At 43.0% G+C, this 14,571-nt stretch overlaps 1 protein-coding gene across 11 annotated transcripts in view; it reads left to right on the top strand.

The window, feature by feature from the left end:
- Nucleotides 1–14,571, top strand: part of SLC44A5 (solute carrier family 44 member 5) — a 258,713-nt gene that overhangs the window by 235,933 nt on the left and 8,209 nt on the right. For all 11 annotated transcript variants that reach the window (XM_061633449.1, XM_061633447.1, XM_061633439.1 and 8 more), the window contains 3 exons: nucleotides 375–445; nucleotides 8,248–8,336; nucleotides 9,419–9,503. In XM_061633449.1, the coding sequence (XP_061489433.1) occupies nucleotides 375–445; nucleotides 8,248–8,336; nucleotides 9,419–9,503 (245 nt within the window). The remainder of the gene's footprint in view (nucleotides 1–374; nucleotides 446–8,247; nucleotides 8,337–9,418; nucleotides 9,504–14,571) is intronic.

The raw sequence follows: 14,571 nt of genomic DNA, 5'->3' as shown, positions 1-14,571 counted from the left end.
ACCTGCCGCCTTCATTGACATCTTTTTGGTGCCAGGTAAAGACTTTCCCCCCAGGCATTTGATAGACTGAGATGGTGTTGTTTTGTATTAGTGAGCTGCCAATGCTTTCTGTGGCTGTATGGGGCTGGTTATTTATGTTTTATTATTTGTTTTTATTGTATGGTATATTTATTTTTGTTTTTCATAATGTTGTAAGTCATTTGGAGACCTTCAGGTAGCAAGTGACTAATACATCTTAATAATAATAATAAAACTGTTCAGATTAGTTTTTGCACTAGAGCTTTTCATTGATTTTAATGATAGCTGAAAGCAGACCTGCTCTAACATTTGGAGACAAAACTTTTCTAATCCTGTTCATTCTTTCTGTTGCATAGAGTTGCAGTTCTGGATAAAGTGACAGACTTCTTATTATTCCTGGGGAAAATTCTTGTTGCTGGAGGTGTGGGTAAGTCTGCAAATTCTTGCAATTCAATATTTTCAGCTTGGTGGAGGTAAATGTTTAGGTTGATATAGAGGTTTGATTAAGACCTCTCTGGTTTGTGCAGTACTAATTCAGATATTGCAGCCTTTTTATAACCTGGACTCTGTTCATGTAAATCAGATGTGGAGAACCTTTGGCCCTCCGGATGTTGCAGAACTGCAACTCCTATCAGACCTAGCCAATGGCCAGAGATGATGGGAGTTGTAGTTTAACAGTGTCTGGAGGGTCAAAGATTTCCCACACTTGATATAAATCATTACAGGAAAACCTCAGTATCTCAGGACATTTATTAATCAGATAAACAAGGGTCTATTTAGATCATTTTACTGGCATGAATCTAAACTAAGGACAAACAAATGAATTTGTAGAGGAATTAATTGAGGATAAGGGCAGAACTCTGCATAACATGAAAGACATTGGGTTCCCAAACCCATGTTTGTCTCACACCATTATGTGGAAGTGTGGAGGGTGTTTCCAGCAGAGGATTGATGGGAATGCTTAACCCCTTCCATGCCTAGCTATTTTTATATGCAGATGCTCTGTCAAGCCATGTTAAGCCATTTTTCTCCAGCTGGCATTTGAGACTAGAAATAAACTCAGCTGGAAATAAACAGTTCAGGGACATGTGCAAGTAAGAATATCTGAGCAGGGTGGATACCCACTCCCCTTGTGCCCACTGATTCTTTCCTGAAAATATCCCCAGGTTTTTGGAATATGGAATTGCTGGATAACAGTTGCATTGACAAGTAACAAAAAGCCACATTTTCTTACTTACTGTAGTTTATTGTGAATGAGCAGCATGCTGGTGCACACTGCTTCATCATTCCAACTTTACTCCTTCCCAGTGTGAGAGGGATAAACATACCAAGAAGCCTTGGTTTCCAAGGTTCACAGCTTTTTCTCCCTACCAAGCCATGATCAGTAAATCAACAGCAAACCATAGCTTCAAGTTGGCTAGTGATTGTGGCTTGTTAGGGAGAAACAAACCATGATCTCTGGTTAAGACATAACAAGAAGCCAAGGTTGTCGATACATTTATCACATTCACTCCAGCTGAGGAGTGAAGCAGGTATGATCAGGCAGTGTGCACCAGCATGTTGCTCATTCACAGTAAACCATAATAAGCCAGAAAGGTTGGCTTATTACAAGCAAATGGGGGCACCATGAAGTTTTACCTTAACCTAGGTTTTAGAAATGAGGGAATTCACTATCTTTGCAGAGTTAGGCCAAAAAAGACTTCCTTCTATTAAAATCAAATTTTGTGTCATGTGCTGTATATAACTTTATGAGCAGTGGAGTAGAGATCATGGTTGGCTTTTCTGAGGACATTTGCTAGATGCATTTTAGATTGAAGGAGATTATTTATTTCTATAAAGAGCATATACTAAAAATAAAAGTCAGCAAGTGTCAAGTAGGTATGGTTATGTAAATAGATCTAAGGAGAACCTCAGATGGTTTGGGAAGAAAGACACTCAGTTGTGCCTCCCATTGTCATTTTTAGATATGCATAGAATAGTCAATCTCTCATGCCCTTTGACTTCTATACCACAATGGTTTAATTCCCAAAGACTATGAATGTCAGTCGTATACTGGAAAGAACTTGAACTTTTGTTTATCTGGATGTTCAGGGGGGATATGGACTATTAGATTCCCCAGAGGTTCCTGGAGGGCAGTCCTGACCCTTGGGATGGATCCTCCCTCTGGCTGTGCAGCCAGGGTCTACTTTCAAATGCCTCACCCAGGGGCAGGAGCCAGCCCTGCTCTCCAGACCAGCCCTGCCTCTTGCTAGGAAAAGTTGGGTCCAGCGAAACTCCTTAAGAGCTCCGCTTTTTATATAGTTCTTCATTTTATTTTTCCTTCTTACCTCACCTTTTTCATCTTCTCTCTTTCTCCTCTAACCCTCTCTTCTCCCCCCCCCCAGTCTTAGCCAGGGCAGGTTGAGGGGAGCACTAGCAGGCTACGTTAGCAGCATGGAGAGAAAGTCTCAGCAGTGGAGCGCACTCCAGCAGACAAGCGGAGATGCGACTGCGCTACAGTGCCAGGCAGGTGCAGCATGGGAATCCAGTGGGGCATACTTCTCTGCTTGCAGAGGCGCAACCGCGATTGTTCGCTGGCAGCTACATTGGCGTGGCTGGCGTTTTCCTGCCAAAAAGCCCCAAGCTGCAAGATCTTCAATGTGGTTTCCTGGCTCTTAGTCAAGGCCAGCTCTTAGCCCACACCCAAATTGGAATCAGTGAGAGCTACTTAATCAGCTGCCATGGAGATCAGCAGAGCAGCCAGACTCCAGGTGGCCAGCCCCACAGAGGACAAGGTGGGTTCTTCACATAGCTACCAGGAAGGGTTCTCTTCCAATCAATCTTCCAGGGCTGAATCTGGGGCAGACTTATAGGAACCACGCATGGAAGGGGTGAGTGCACACGTTTTTCCTGTAACTGTCTTCCAGGGGAGGAGGAGTTTCCAAAATTTGTGGCCTGGATAAGGGGGATAGTGGCAAAAGAGGTACAGGGCGCCAAGACCTTGGCAAGCACCTCTAAGGCCTCTGCCATGCATTTCCCAGCAGGAGGCAAGTAAGGAGCCTTCGAAGTAAAAGAGGGAAAAGAGGAAGCACCTTCGCAAGTCACACCATTCTAAACGCAGATACACTAGGTCTCCATTCCACATGTGTTCAATCATCTCTCCGTGCTCCCTGTCCTCTGGATCATCATCATCCTCCCCCCAGTCATCCCCGGTCCATGCGGGGGGGCAAGAGTAAGAGGAATAAGCACAAACACGGGCCACAACCCTTTACAGGTGGCTATTGGGGCACCCCCTGTGGGGAGGAAGCACAAGCATAGCAGGAGGATGGCAACAGTTTGGGGCTTGCAATCAGATTCTGAGGGCTTCCTCTCCATAGAAGAGAGAGAGGAGGGCGAGCTCTGAGAGCAGGAGCTGGAGTTTCCACCTCCTAAGGGGAGACTTTTCCAGTTTGAGTTTTTTCCAGCTCTGGTGACTCAGGCCAGGAGAATATTGGAACTGCCTGAAGAACAGGCTACGGCCATGGAAAGCACAGCTTCCTATTCTTAAGAGAGTCAAATCTGCTTTTCCAGAGGGTCAACAGAAGACAGGCACAATTCCTTTTCCTGACTCATTCCGAGATCTATGGCAAGGGAAGTGGACCACCCCCAATAAGCACAAGCGTCCGCACAAACTGATCAGCAAGCACTATCTCTTCCCTCAGTGGGTGATGGAACAGCTGGGGATGCCAATAGTGGATTCCCCCATGGCAGCTTTGTCTTATTCCACAACTATCCCATAAGAAGGGGAAGGGGGCCTGAGGGATCCCTGTGAAAACTGATGTGCAGAGGCAGTTCTGCATAGAGATTTTGATGCAGAAGCAGCTGTGTTAAGGGCATCCACAGAGACATCCGTCATGGCACGGGCTAGCATGCTGTGGGCACAGACATTGGCTGGTAGAGATGATATCCCCCAAACAGTGAAGGACAGTCTGGCCAAACTGGCCATAGCAGCAGCATTCCAGGCAGATGCTGCAAGGAATGCCATGCAACTCAGTGCCAGAGCTATGGCAGCTAGCACGGTGGTGAGACGCAGTATATGGCTATGTAGCTGGGATGCTGATCCTGGGTCTGAAAATCAACTGGCTAATTATTTCTTGGGGGGGACCAAGCTGTTCAGGGAGCCACTCAAGAAGGTGCTGGTGGAAACACGGGAGAAACAAAAGGTGCTTCCAGTCACAAAGAAGGAAGACCACAAGCTGCATCAGAGGCAATCCTTTCATTCTTCCAGGCCATACCAGGGGCAAGGTTCTTCAGCAATCTACAAGCCACGTTGGGACAGATCTGACAGGTCAGGAGGATCAACCTCTTTGCAAACCCAACCCTCCACATCCTTTTTGTCCAGCATCAAATTTCAGAAGGGACTCAAGAAGGGTCACTCAGCCTGGCACCAGGACTTCACCTCCTCCAGGACCTATAGGGGGCAAACTCAAAAGCTTTGCACACATGTGGGTGCTAACAACAGCAGACAGATGGGTAGGCAAAACAGTTTCTTCAGGGTACTCCTTGGAGTTTTTCAGGCAATCAAGGGAGACATTTACGGCAACTCCATGATCTAGAAAACTAGACAAGCACCGAGCCTTTTGCAAAGCCATAAGTCACCTCCTGTCTATTCCAGCAGTGGAGCCAGTCCCAACGCAGCACCGAGGGAGGGGAGTGTACTCCATTTTCTTTCTCATCCTGAAGAAAAATGGGGAGGTCCAGGCCATACTTGATCTCAAATGGCTCAACAGGAGGATGGCCTACAAGAAATTTAAAATGGAGACCCTCAAGTCGATTTCAGAGGCTATAGCTCAAAGCAACTGGATGGCATCCATAGACTTGTCAGAGGCCTATCTCCACATCCCAATAAACAGGAAACACAGGAGGTTTCTGCACTTTTGCTACGGAGGCTGGCATTACCAGTACAGAGCACTCCGCTTCGGGCTCACCTCCACCCCCAGGGTCTTCACCAAGGTTCTAGTCACCTTGGTTGCTCATCTCAGGACCCTCGGGGTTTGGGTACATCCTTATCTTAACAACATCCTGGTGAGGACACTCTCCAAGGGACAATGTTGCACCATGTGGATGCCACCTTGTCGTGCTTAAGGAGCCACGGGTTAATTGCGAACCTCAAGAAGAGTGTTCTAGAACCTACAAAGGTCATCACTCATCTGGGAGAACTGATAGATTAGCAGCAGTTTTGGATGTGCCTGACAGAAGAGCGAGTGGACAAGATTCAGACCTTGGTGAAGAAGGTGGTGACCTCGGATTTCGCAGATCTGATTGAATTGGCAAAATTACAGGTCATGCTGGTTTTGTGCCAGGATCTGGTGAACTGGGCAAGTTTCCATTCTCATCCTCTTCTCCAGTTACTGCTTCCTTTTCAAGAACAGATTACACAGATGCGCACTCAGAGTTTTCTGATTCCACAGGCGTTATGCAGGAGCCTGAGTGGGTGGCTGACTCTACAACGGCTTTTACAGGGAGTAAGCTTGGAGACTCCACTCAGAAAGGTGATCACTTCAGATGCCAGTCTGTTGGGCTGGGGGACACATCTGGACTCATATGTGATGCAAGGGGTGTGGTCCACCAAGGAAACACAGCAGAGCATCAACTGGCTGGAATTGAGGGCAGTCCAGCTGGCACTGCTGGATTTCGTTCCTCTCATCGAGGGATGCTATGTTCTGGTGAGAACCAACAACATGTCTGCCAAGGCTTATTTGAACCATCAAGGGGGCACAAAATCGAGAGCCCTGATGCATGAGGCACACCAGCTATTCAACTGGACAGAGCTACACCTACAATCCCTGCGGGCAGAACATGTAGCAGGGACACTGAATGTCATAGCAGATTGGCTAAGCAGAATGGTGATTTCAGAATCAGAGTAGCAGTTACATCCCCAGATTTTTCAGCAGGTGGCCAACCACTTCAGGAATCTGATCCTGGACCTTTTTGTGACGCAACACAATGCCCACTTGTCCAGAATCCCACCCTGGTAGCCTTGGCTCTGGTATATCCCAAGGGTCAGGACTGCCCTTCAGGAACCTCTGGGGAAAATATGAAATTCTTACTGTGAATTTCTATTCCTGGGGTTTTTTGGAGAGCAGGACCCCACCTCTTCATTCTGGACATTGGGTCATGCATAGACTAGAGGATTCTGCCGGTGTCCCACGTGGGGAGGTAGCTAGGGTCCCCCAGGGATTTCCTGGCTTTTTTTTTCTTACTGTTGCTACTAACAATTGTTCTCAATTTGTTTTGTTAGTTTTGTCAATGTTCTTTGCTGACACCTGTTTTGATCAAGTTCCTGTTGGAGCGGCGGGCCAGACAGGCCTAGATTCAGCTACAACTCGGGAGCCTGGTTGGGGTTAAGGGATTATCGTTGCTCTGACATTCGGTCTGGAGAGCGTGGATGGCTCCTCCCCCTGGGTGAGGCATTGGAAAGTGAACCCTGTCTGCATAGCCAGAGGGAGGATCCATCCCAAGGGTCAGGACTACCCTCCAGGAACCCGTGGGAATAGAAATTCACAGTAAGAATTTCACGTTTCATGGTGTCAAACATGGAGCAAGCCTTTTCATGGGTTGGGAAAGCCATAAAATGAATAGATAACTAACTATTCCAGAATGATGGTTACTTTGTTTGGGACAGAATTTGATTTTAACATCTCACTCCTAATATAAAGCTTTCTGCTCTAATCCATCTGAGGGCCCTGTGAGTGTGGAAGAAGGCTTGATCATAGTGTCTGGATTTAATCTCCACCAAACAGCAGATCAGCGCTATCCAGGGCTGCTTTACATGCATAGGATTAGGATCTTTGTATTTATAAAATCTCTGCCTTTTAATTGAAAATTTTATTGTACCAAAAAAAACCATTTAAAACGTTTTTTATTTTCAGAAGTTGATGTTCTGATTTTTTTATTTTTACATCATTGATTTTGAACTGTTAATTCACTAGAACCCAGTTTCATCTATAATGTATTGTTTGCTGTTATTACGCACCCATTATTTTATAGCTAGAAAAGTAAATGAGATTTGTCTGAAACTTAAACCTTGAAATAGTGAAATTGATTAATGTTTTCTTTGTGCTTACGGACAAATCCCTTAGGCTAATTAATTTACATGCCTTTCGCCTCCTGCTTAGCACAGATGTTATTGGGAGTTAATATCTCAATTTATCATTAAACATGTTGAATTAGATATATGGAAATAGTTAAATGGTTCTCCAAGAGAAAAACTAGATGAGTTATTTTTTAAATCAAATTTGTGTTTCTTTTTTCTCATTTTTAGTTGCACTTTTTATTGTACTATGTTTTTACTGATAGAACTCAGTCTGATTCATAAATAATATAATTGATTAAAATATTCTGGTTTCATGAATCATAGATAATTAATTTGAATGTCATTTTTGCCCCACTACAAATACTGGGACTAATTCATGTTGCCATTTGTTGCTCAGAAAGTCTTATCTAGATTAAAGCTTGTGTGAGTGTGTGTTTCTTTCCTAATCTGCCATTACGAGGGCTGTTTCTACCATTACATTATAAGGTTTCTTGCAGGTCACTTCTGTGTCTGAACATACACCCATCTTTCAAATGAATTACTATTATATTCAGATAGCTTGGAACTAACTGTGTAAACTTTTTTTACCTGCTTGCTGGATGGAGACTGGAATATTTTTATGTTGTCGGGAGTTCTACATCTGCTTTATCATTATGGATATGTCTGTTTTTAGAAATGCTGCCTTTTTACTTCTAGCTTTTATTGTTGTAAACTCCTTTGGATGGGCTTTGCCTTGAACAGTGGCATAGAAGTATTTTAAATTAAATAATAAATAAATAAATGAGTGTTTCATTTTGTATTGTTTTGGCACCAGGAGAAAATGTATCTGTTTGCCTGGGCTTTTTTTTTTAATTAGGAATTTTCTTATTGCTGCAATTGAGGAGCCCAGGTTGTGGCTGGCTGGGTGTTTTTAAGGATATGCTGTGTTCATATCAGTTTTTATAAGCTGTGCTGAATTTGTGATATTGTAATGTTGTTTTATTGTATTGTAATCTACCCTGGGATCATGTGGGGACATGTTTGCATGTATTTCCAGACACCAGAGTGTCTTGTGTAAGTCATCTTGTCTCTTTTACATTGTCATGAAAGTAAGGCCTTGAAATTGGTGGCAAGAGTATATATCAGAATCTGATAGCCTATTTGTTTCTTTCTCTCTCTCTCTCTCTCTCTTGTAGGGGTCCTAGCTTTCTTTTTCTTCACACATAGGATACCAGTATTCACACAAGAAGCACCATCACTGAATTACTATTGGGTCCCACTCTTGGTAAGAACATTACTAATGTTCTTAGAATTCAGTAATCTAGGCCTGACATCTGCACCTGCAATGGCAAGGCAAATGTTAGGAGCCATGGGCCGGCACTCCCTCCCCAACCCCCACTGCTAAGAGTGACATCTTCTGGCTTTTTTTTACTGGTTGTTTTTTTTTTTTTACATTTTTAGGGCTTGGCACTGATAGGAGAAACCAGAAATCAGAATAGATAGGTCCAAAACAGAGACAAAATTCTATTAGTGCTTCCTGGAAGATATAAGTGGCACAGTCCCAGTTTATTAAATACATGACAAGGAAGAGAGGAGAGGTCAGGAATTGACAGCATAGAATAATAGGACTGAAGGTTCAGATGGGGTTCATCCAACCATGAAGGAGCATGAACAGGTAAAATATGGTGCCCCATTGAGTTTGGCTGGGATGGGATATTAGTCTATGTGGATTTTGCCTTGCTTCTAAACATTTCTCCTCGGGTAAGAAAAACTTCCAGCTGTTCTATAAAATGCTTATGCTTTAGCTTTGGTGAGCTTACAGAAGCACTACAGAGCTGCGACTAAAGCCATGTTCAGGCATTCACCTAAAGACTTAAACAGGGACTAGGTCAGGGTCATGCAGGAAAACCTGCCCCCAATATTCCTGAGTGTGCTAGTAGTTCTTCAGATCTCCATGCAATAATATGAAGATCTGAAGGATATTTTTAAAGCATATTCAATTAAACACACTTATAAACTCTCTCTGTGAGCAGGAACCCTGATAAGTCATAGTTCCAGCTCACAGGGAGGTTTGTAAGCACATAAAAACTCTCTTCAGACCTTTGCATTAATAGCTAGATCTGAAGAGCAGTTGGCACATCATGGGCTCCTACTGGGAGGAAGGGTGGGATATAAATGTAATAAATCAATAAATCATGGACATTGAGAGCAGGGCTAGCTTGTGCACCATGCCCCCCAACCCTGGTTTAACCCTTCAGGTGGGTTTGCCTGAACATCTTTTGTCTTCTCATAGTTTAAAGTAAGGAGGCTTTATGTAATTCTCATATGGTAATGTATAATTAACATGTCATCTTCTCCCTTTTTCAGACTGTCATTATAGGTTCTTATCTAGTTGCACATGGCTTCTTCAGTGTCTATGCAATGTGTGTTGACACACTTTTCCTCTGCTTTTGTAAGTAACTGGCTCTTTGTTTTTTTACTTTCCTCTTTGGATAATGCTCAGATACAGGCCACCAGATCACTTTCCCAACAGAATTAGGAAAGCCATTGCTGTTTCTCTCATTGTGTGGTTTGCTTTATGGTAATCTTCACTGCACAAGAGATTATGAACTACATCGACATCAGATGTGGCTTCATTAGTTCAACTAGTGAAATGTTAGCTATTCGCTGGAATCGCTAGCCTTAATAACGGTCCCCTAATCATTACTAACAGGTTGCTTCTCAGTGCTCTGTAGCTTCATCTTGTCCAGTAGTATTTCACTTGGATGAATGGTCCTTGCTAATAACATCCGTACAATTTTAGTAGGCACAACAATGCTGGATTAATTTTAAATAATGTACAAGTATATTCCCCCTTAAGAGGGCTGAAATGACATTGAAGAACATGTATCGGTCCTTATTCATGTGTTAATCTGAGCTAGGGGTTAGCTGCAGAACATACAGTGCGAAGACTCTTATAATGCCATAATAAATATAAATAATTCGGAGCACATGTGGAGTGCTTTCCATAATCAGCCCACAAGTATCTGGGATTCACAATATTATCTGCATAAGTAAAAATGTGCCTTCTTTCCAGTTATCCTTTTATGGTCTATTTACTCCTACCTTTCCATTGCTCTGCAGTATCAGTTTCCGATAGATCTTTTGCTCCTCCACTTTCTGACCAGTGAAATAAAGGATCAGGTTCTAAAATTATCAGCATAATTTGTGAAACTTTATTTCAGACTCTTTTCATCAGTGAGTTGAATTTTCAAAGAATAATAGGGCTTTTTAAACATGGGCTACAGGCATCCATCCCTCTTTTCAGTGGAACCTCCATAACTGTACAGTGCCATTATTTTTCCTTATGATTTGGCAGTTCATAAACATTCTTATAAATAAAATAATGATTGCCAAGCACATTTTAGCACTTGACTCTTTAAATGTTGAATGTGCTCACAAGTGAAATAAATTGTCCTGTTTTAATGCAATATCTTTCTTTATAGTATGGTAATAATAATAATAAGATAAGAAAAGTAAGATAAAATATATAGTATGGTGACTGAACTTTTCAGAGGAACAGAAGGTTACTTTATTATACAGCCACAAGAGTGGCTGTATACTATAGCCAGCGGGGATTTTTCACATTCCGCAATGTTAAATTGAAAATACCCCCCATGCCATTCTGATGCTTCCCATAAGCTCATTTCAAAACAAACCCTTACAAAACATATAGTACTGAACTCAGAAATGCTTGCTTAACAAGCCTGTCAATTTTCATGACGATACACAAAACAATCAGCGAGAATCAAGAGTTCAAAGTCTTAAAAAGAGAGAAAAAAACCTCAGAGCCCTTTTGGACTTTTTTCTCTGAGAGTTCTCATAATCTGTGGAAATTCATTAAAAATCAGCCATGTTCACAGAGTCCCTGTAATCCTAATACTGACCTTGCCCCATACTCTGACCTTCATCTTCTGCAGTTTAAAAGTTAAAAAAATGCCTGGCCAATTTTTAATTAACTTAAATTTTTTTGGCTGGAAGCCAATGATAAGGGCGGGCATGCTCAGTAAGAACCAACTGTCAGCCTCACAGCTGCTGGGCTTGGCTAATCAGGGGGCCACACCCACACCAGACTTTGATTTAATGTGAGACAGTCATGGCTTCCCTCAGAGAATCCTGGGAAGTGTAGTTTATGAAGGGTGCTTAGAGGAGACTCCTATTGCACTGACAGAGCTCCAGTGGCCAGACTGGTTTAACAGTCAGCCACTCTGATTGAAGGTCTGTGAGGGGAACAGGGCATCTAGCAACTCGCAGCACCCTCCACTAACTACACTTCCTAGGATTCTTTGAGAGAAGCCATGACTGCCCAAAGTGAAATAAAGGCCGGGTGTGGGCAGGGACAGCTTTGGTTTAAATTTGAGTGGGAGGCTACATGTGCCTGCTGTAGAATAAAAAGGTGAGGGAAATGCTGAAAAGCAATGATACTGTTCACAATGTTTTCCTTTTGGAAAGGAAAGGGGCTTCCCCTCTGCCCAGTGCCCACCCACCCAATCTTTCCCCTCCCCAGGGTCAGTGTTGGTCTAGGACCTGGGAGACCAGGGTTCGAATCCCCACACAGCCATGAAGCTGACTGGGTGACCTTGGGCCAGTCACTGCCTCTCAGCCTCAGAGGAAGGCAATGGTAAAACCACCTCTGAATACCATTTACCACGAAAGCCCTATTCAAAGGGTCACCATACGTTTGGTCGACTTGAAGGGAATCCATTTCTATTTTCAAACATGATTGCATAGAAATAAATCCCACTGAACTCAAAAAGTATGTAAATGATCAAACTAGGGTTGCCAGGCCCAGCCTCCAAGAGGTCTTCTATATCTTTAAAAGTTGTGCAGGGGGGAGGGAGAATTTCACTTTGTGGTTTTTCCCATTACAGTGTTGCAAGAAAACCTACACTTGGCTGAATTTTCTCTTCTCTTAAAGATACTGAATCATTCTCAGGCCTTGAGCCTGGCAACCCTAGATCAAACCCACCCTCCCTTTTTCCTCCTATCCCCTCCCTCTTGCCCTTTCCTTCCCCCTTCCTTTGCCCCTCTCTCCCCATCCCCTTCCAATCCCCTCCTTCCCCTTCCTCCTCCCCCTCCCCAGGCACATGTTACCAAATTCTTCCAAGCTACACAGCAAGTGGATTGGACTGTGAAAGACCAACCCAAATTGTGTTTGCATTTTGACCAATTTGTAGGGCAGTCCAATATCTCAGAGAGGAGGTCAGGTCTCTTGCTCCCCTGGTGCATTCACTATAGCTGCCCAATTTCCCTGCTTTTTAAAGTTTGATAGAAATATCTGAATGAATTCTTTTATTACGGTCACAGGCCAGATATTAAAAAGAAAACAGCAAGAAAGATTAAAACATTTAAAAAGAAATACTACTGAAATTCCTACAATCCATGAATAATTCTTTAAAAAGCAGACTGACAGCATTTTTTCCTAATTTGCATGGTAGTGAGGAGAAACTTTGCAACATCAATGGTGACATGAGATGACACATTGGTTAAACAAAATGACACCAAATTGGCAGGATTACTCCTAGGCAAAGCAGTTAGCAGGGAGAAAATTAACTTAATTCTAAATTCATTGTACAACTCACAGGATAAAAGCACATGTTCTACGGATTCCGTTACACCAGCTCCGCAGAGACATGTACGTTCACTAACTGGAATCTTATTAAAGCGGCCTTTTAACAATGCTGAGGGCAGCACATTAAATCAGGCGAGAGTAAATGCTCTCCTGTATTTTGGAATGGCCAATAAGAGCATATAGGGGGGCACAGTAATTCCATAATTACTAAAATTGCTGTATAGTAGTGGGGAGCAGAATTTGTTAGCTGCATTTTTCAAGTGCTGCAAGTCTCTATCTATTAGTCTTTGGGCAACAATGAGCTGAGTCTTCTCAAGCCCATAGTTGCCCAGCACTTCAGGAGAGAAACCCAGCATAGTTATTTTCTTTACCACCACATCCATCCAACAGGTCTCAAAAGAATCTGAGAGCAGTAGGGAGAGATAGCTACCAGGGGCTGCTAGGAAATATAGACACAGCCACCAACCACTTCAGGACGTCAATCCGGGCTTTACAAGCTACCGAGCAAATACCTACTTCTAAGTAGATAGCAGCATTACACACACAGAGAGGGAGACCCAATAGTTTCGTAAGGAAAATAGATTGTAGTCTTTCTAATTGGGGATTAAAGCCCAGAATCCAGATTGGAACACCATATGTAAGCTGGGCCAGTGTCTTTGCTTTATAAATTTGGATAGCAGAGGGGATGTATTAACCACATTGCAAAAAGAAAAACCTTAGAATAAGGTGTTGGCTGAGACTCGCTGAATTAATTGCCTGCCTACGCTGTTGAGACCAAAGCCCAGAGCTTTGCATTTGGATTCCTAGATGATAGAAATATCTGTGGGCTATAGGTACATTCTTAAACTGCAAGGTTTTTTGCATATTAGTGAATTATTTATGTATTAAAAATTATATCCCACCTCATAATTAAAAATGTAAAGGAGCTTACAAAAATCTCCCAAAACACTAAAGTTAAGATACAAATCCTTAATAAACATTTTTAATACAGATTGTCTAATTTTAAGTCACCTAGAGTGCAGTCCTGTGGTTCCTAGAAGGGAATCCCAGGGGCCATAAGATACACTAGATCTCCCCCTCCACCAGCGGGGGTTGGAGGGGAGATCTACTGTTCACCACTCTTGCCACTCTGTTGTCAGTGTTGACAATAGTACTAGCAAAAAGGAGGGCATGCCAGGAGCAGATAAGGAGAGGCTTTGAATCCATTATATCAAAGTGTTTCCTGTTCCCCTTTTCTCTTGTTCTGAGAGTATTTCAGCTTGGAGCTGGTGTACTGATGTTCCCTCCCACTGGGAAAATCTGTGCAACCTAAAGCACTGGCCCAAAAATGAAGAGGGGAAAAAAGGAGAAACCTCTCTCTCTCTCTCTCTCTCTCTCTCTCTCTCTCTCTCTCTCTCTCTCCTCCCTCCCTCCCTCCCTCCCTCCCTCTGTCTGTCTGTCTGTCTTTCCAGTGTGAGCCCAGCAGGGCTCTGGATTTGGCAGTTTCTCCATCTTGGATTCTCCCTTCCCCATCTCCTTTGAATTGCTTGGTGGTTGTGGTTTTTTAAAAAGCCAAAAACTGGGATACAGCAAATAATTATTTTTCCCACCCCCACACTGGTTATTTATCCAGTCACAGGGCAGCTGCAGGAGATCTAGAGTTGTCGTATAAAACCATGTTAAAAAGTAATTGTAATCTAAGTATTGGTGTGTGTTTTTTCCCAGGGCCAGATTCATTCTGAGTTGCAGCCCCTGTAGTTCCAGCCATCTGTATATAGCCTTAGAGTAAGGGCTACGGAAGTTGGCAGGAGTACCATGGAGATTTTTGTCTCATCCTTTTATTTTTGCATGGCAATATAGTTTAACAATACAGTAGTGCATCGGAACACCACTTTTTAAATTCAGAACATCTATTTTCAGTCAGTTTTCC

The sequence above is a fragment of the Rhineura floridana genome, chromosome 6 (assembly GCF_030035675.1).
Source record: "Rhineura floridana isolate rRhiFlo1 chromosome 6, rRhiFlo1.hap2, whole genome shotgun sequence".
NCBI classification, from domain to species: domain Eukaryota; kingdom Metazoa; phylum Chordata; class Lepidosauria; order Squamata; family Rhineuridae; genus Rhineura; species Rhineura floridana.
Note: the sequence above shows the minus strand (reverse complement) of the source record. Positions and strands in the feature narration are given on the sequence as shown.